The following is a 2,808-nucleotide window of genomic DNA, read 5'->3' as shown; positions in this document are numbered from 1 at the left end:
AAAAAAAAAAAAAATAACCCCCCGTGGGGTCACAAAAGAAAGCTCTTATCTGTCCCCCCAATTTTTTTTTACATAAATGGCAAAGCTATAGTCCGGTCATGCTGACTGGTGACATTTTTGACTGGTGAGACACCGTCAAATTTTTCAAGCTATGTATGCATGTATGAATGACACACACACACAGTTAAACTTGCAGTTATTGGTCGGTGTTGGATAACTGTAGTTTCTGGTTGCTTCAAAGTTATGAATTCTCAAGGACTCCACAAGACCTCTGAAGGTACGCTGTGGTATCTGGCACCAAGACGTCAGTCGCAGCTCCTCTGAGTCCTGTAACAATATGGTTGACCATAAATCTTGTTCTACTGGTCACTTTGGCATGCGCTTTCATGGCCGTCATTCACCCTAGAAATGTGGTCCGTGATGGACGGATTAATATGGAGTTTAGGAACCCGTCTGCCCAATCCATGAACCAGGAAGGGTTTTTTTTTTTTAGGAGCCAACTCCATTGGCAACCTCTAGAGAGAACCTGAGAAGTTGGGTGCCAGCTGTGGATTGTTGAAGGAGCATTGGGGGCCTGGCTCCTGGGATTTGTCCAGCCCTGATTTAGGTGACCGGCTTTGGATTGAAAGGTATTGCAGCAAAAGCTTCTCCTTTTTTTGTTTTAACTTTTATTGGTCTATGGGTTTGTTTTTATCTCTGTGGTTCAGCTTTAAGGTCTTGCTGGTGATTATTCATTGTCGGCTTATCTGTACTTGATCAGCAGAGAACAAAATTCTAACTGCCACAGTCTCCGTCCTGCAAGTTTTTTTAATCTCTTCATCATTTATCTTCTGTATTTCTTTTTTCTCTTGAATGCCGTGAGATCTCACATGATTCTGCTAAAATTGTTCATGTTAGATGACATCCCGGATCAGGAGGGCTATGATTGTATCTCGCAGAGCGGTTGGTTTGTCTGTCCCGTCATTGTAAAGCGTTGCCTGATAAAACCAGATGTCCTGTCACATCCGCACCCAAAAGACCAGACTTGTCACTGCATCAAAAGCCTCGCTCCTCACTGGTGCCCTTGCTGGGCTGTTAGGGTTGGAGGCACTTGTGGCAGTTATCTGCTTCTTCATTGGTGACAGTGCTAGGATGTTGGGGTAAGAAGCAATTGTGGAAATGTCTTCCCTCCTCCTCCCACGGGGGTGACAACGCTGGTTTGCTGGACTAGGAGGTGGTGGCACTGACCTACCTCTTAGTGGTGACAACCTTTGATTGCTGGGGTAGCAGGCAGTGGTGGGAATGACCTTCCTCTAGCTCAGTGGTGACAATGCTGGACTAAGGCAGTGGTCCGAGTGGCCTACCTCTTAGTGGTGACCACGCTTGATTGCCGGGGTAGGAGGCAGTGGTGGGAATGACCTTCCTCAGTGGTGACGACGCTTGATTGCTGGGGGTAGGAGGCACTGGTCCGGGTCACCTACTTCATTCTCAGTGGTGACCACGCTTGATTGCTGGGTTAGGAGAAAGTGGTAGGAATGACCTTCCTCAGTGGTGACCACGCTTGATTGCTGGGGGTAGGAGGCAGTGGTCCGCGTGATATACTTCTTTCTCAGTGGTGACCAGGCTTGATTGCTGGGGTAGGAGGCAGTGGTGGGAATGACCACCTTCAGTAGCGACCATGCTGGCCTGTTAAGGTAGGAGGTAGTTGTGGGAGTAACTGCTTCTTGTTCATTGATGACCATGCTAGGGTTTTGGGGGTAAGAAGCACTTGTGCTGAAGTTTTAGCGGTCTTATGCCTTCTTCCTCAGCGGTGACGACGCTGGACTACTAGGGTAAGAATCAGTTGTGGAAGACACCTGCCTCTCCCTCAGTGGTGACAACACCAGACTGCTAGGTAGGAATCGGTTGTGGGAGACTGCTTCCTCAGTGGTGACAACGCTTGGTTCCTATAGCAAGAGGCAGCATCACGATGCAAGGCTGTAGTCTGGCAGCCACGTTGAGATATCCATTTGTGACAGCGCTGTAAATATTACAGTCACATTACAGCGTTGTCACCAACGCAAGAAGTGACCCATGGTTATTTCTACTGGCAGAAAGCCTTTGTAGGAGTACTGCTTTTAAACCATAGTGGTGAAGATGGATCTCACCTCATCACCAAAGCCCCCTAGGACATAACTGTGATTCCCTTTACCCGTAGGGGACATAATTTTTGTTGGACTGACCCAGTCAGTGAATATATGGTGTGGGTGGGTTACCTGTGCGCTGTTTTTCCATGAATGTGAGTCACTATGCAGAATGTTCGGCATCTGTGTGGAGCAGGAATTCCATTACTGGTTAATGATCATTGATCTCTATAGGTCCTACTTTTCCCGGTCAGTCCTGAAATATTACATGGGAGCGATCGGGGAAAGATGGGCGTTTTTTTGTTTTCAGCCTGAAGAGTGTACAGAACTTCAACTTATGTTTCTTTCTTTTTTTTCCATTTCTTGCAGAGTATTTAAGAAATCCAGCCCAAACTGCAAGGTGAGTGGCCGTGTCCCATTACCATGCCACTTCCAGCCTGCGTGGAGAGGCAGGGGTTAAGGTACCAGCTTACTGTTTGTGTCACCATAGCTGCTGCGGCCCCTGTCCTCTACCAATCACAGGTGGAAGTGTATCTCCTGGGGCCAGAAGCGGCTCCCTGAGGTGTGAAGGGTACAGGGAGATGTAAATGCAGGGAAGAGATAGAGATGCAAGCAATGCAGGCTGCAGATGAGGATGACTGTGTGGACCTGTCCGATTTGGATCGGATCCGCTGCGATATACCCCGCGGCATCACCGTCTACAAGA

General features: G+C 48.1%; 1 protein-coding gene across 1 annotated transcript in view; it reads left to right on the top strand.

Annotated features, from left to right (window-relative positions):
- ARRB2 (arrestin beta 2) overlaps nt 1–2,808 on the top strand; it is a 58,307-nt gene that overhangs the window by 15,350 nt on the left and 40,149 nt on the right. The window contains exon 2 of the mRNA XM_018561998.1: nt 2,472–2,502. Coding sequence (XP_018417500.1) covers nt 2,472–2,502 — 31 coding nt within the window. The remainder of the gene's footprint in view (nt 1–2,471; nt 2,503–2,808) is intronic.

The sequence above is a fragment of the Nanorana parkeri genome, unplaced genomic scaffold, assembly GCF_000935625.1.
Source record: "Nanorana parkeri isolate BGI_ZX_2015 unplaced genomic scaffold, ASM93562v1 scaffold554, whole genome shotgun sequence".
NCBI classification, from domain to species: Eukaryota; Metazoa; Chordata; class Amphibia; order Anura; family Dicroglossidae; genus Nanorana; species Nanorana parkeri.
The sequence above is the reverse complement of the archived record's forward strand: the minus strand, read 5'-3'. Positions and strand labels throughout refer to the sequence as shown.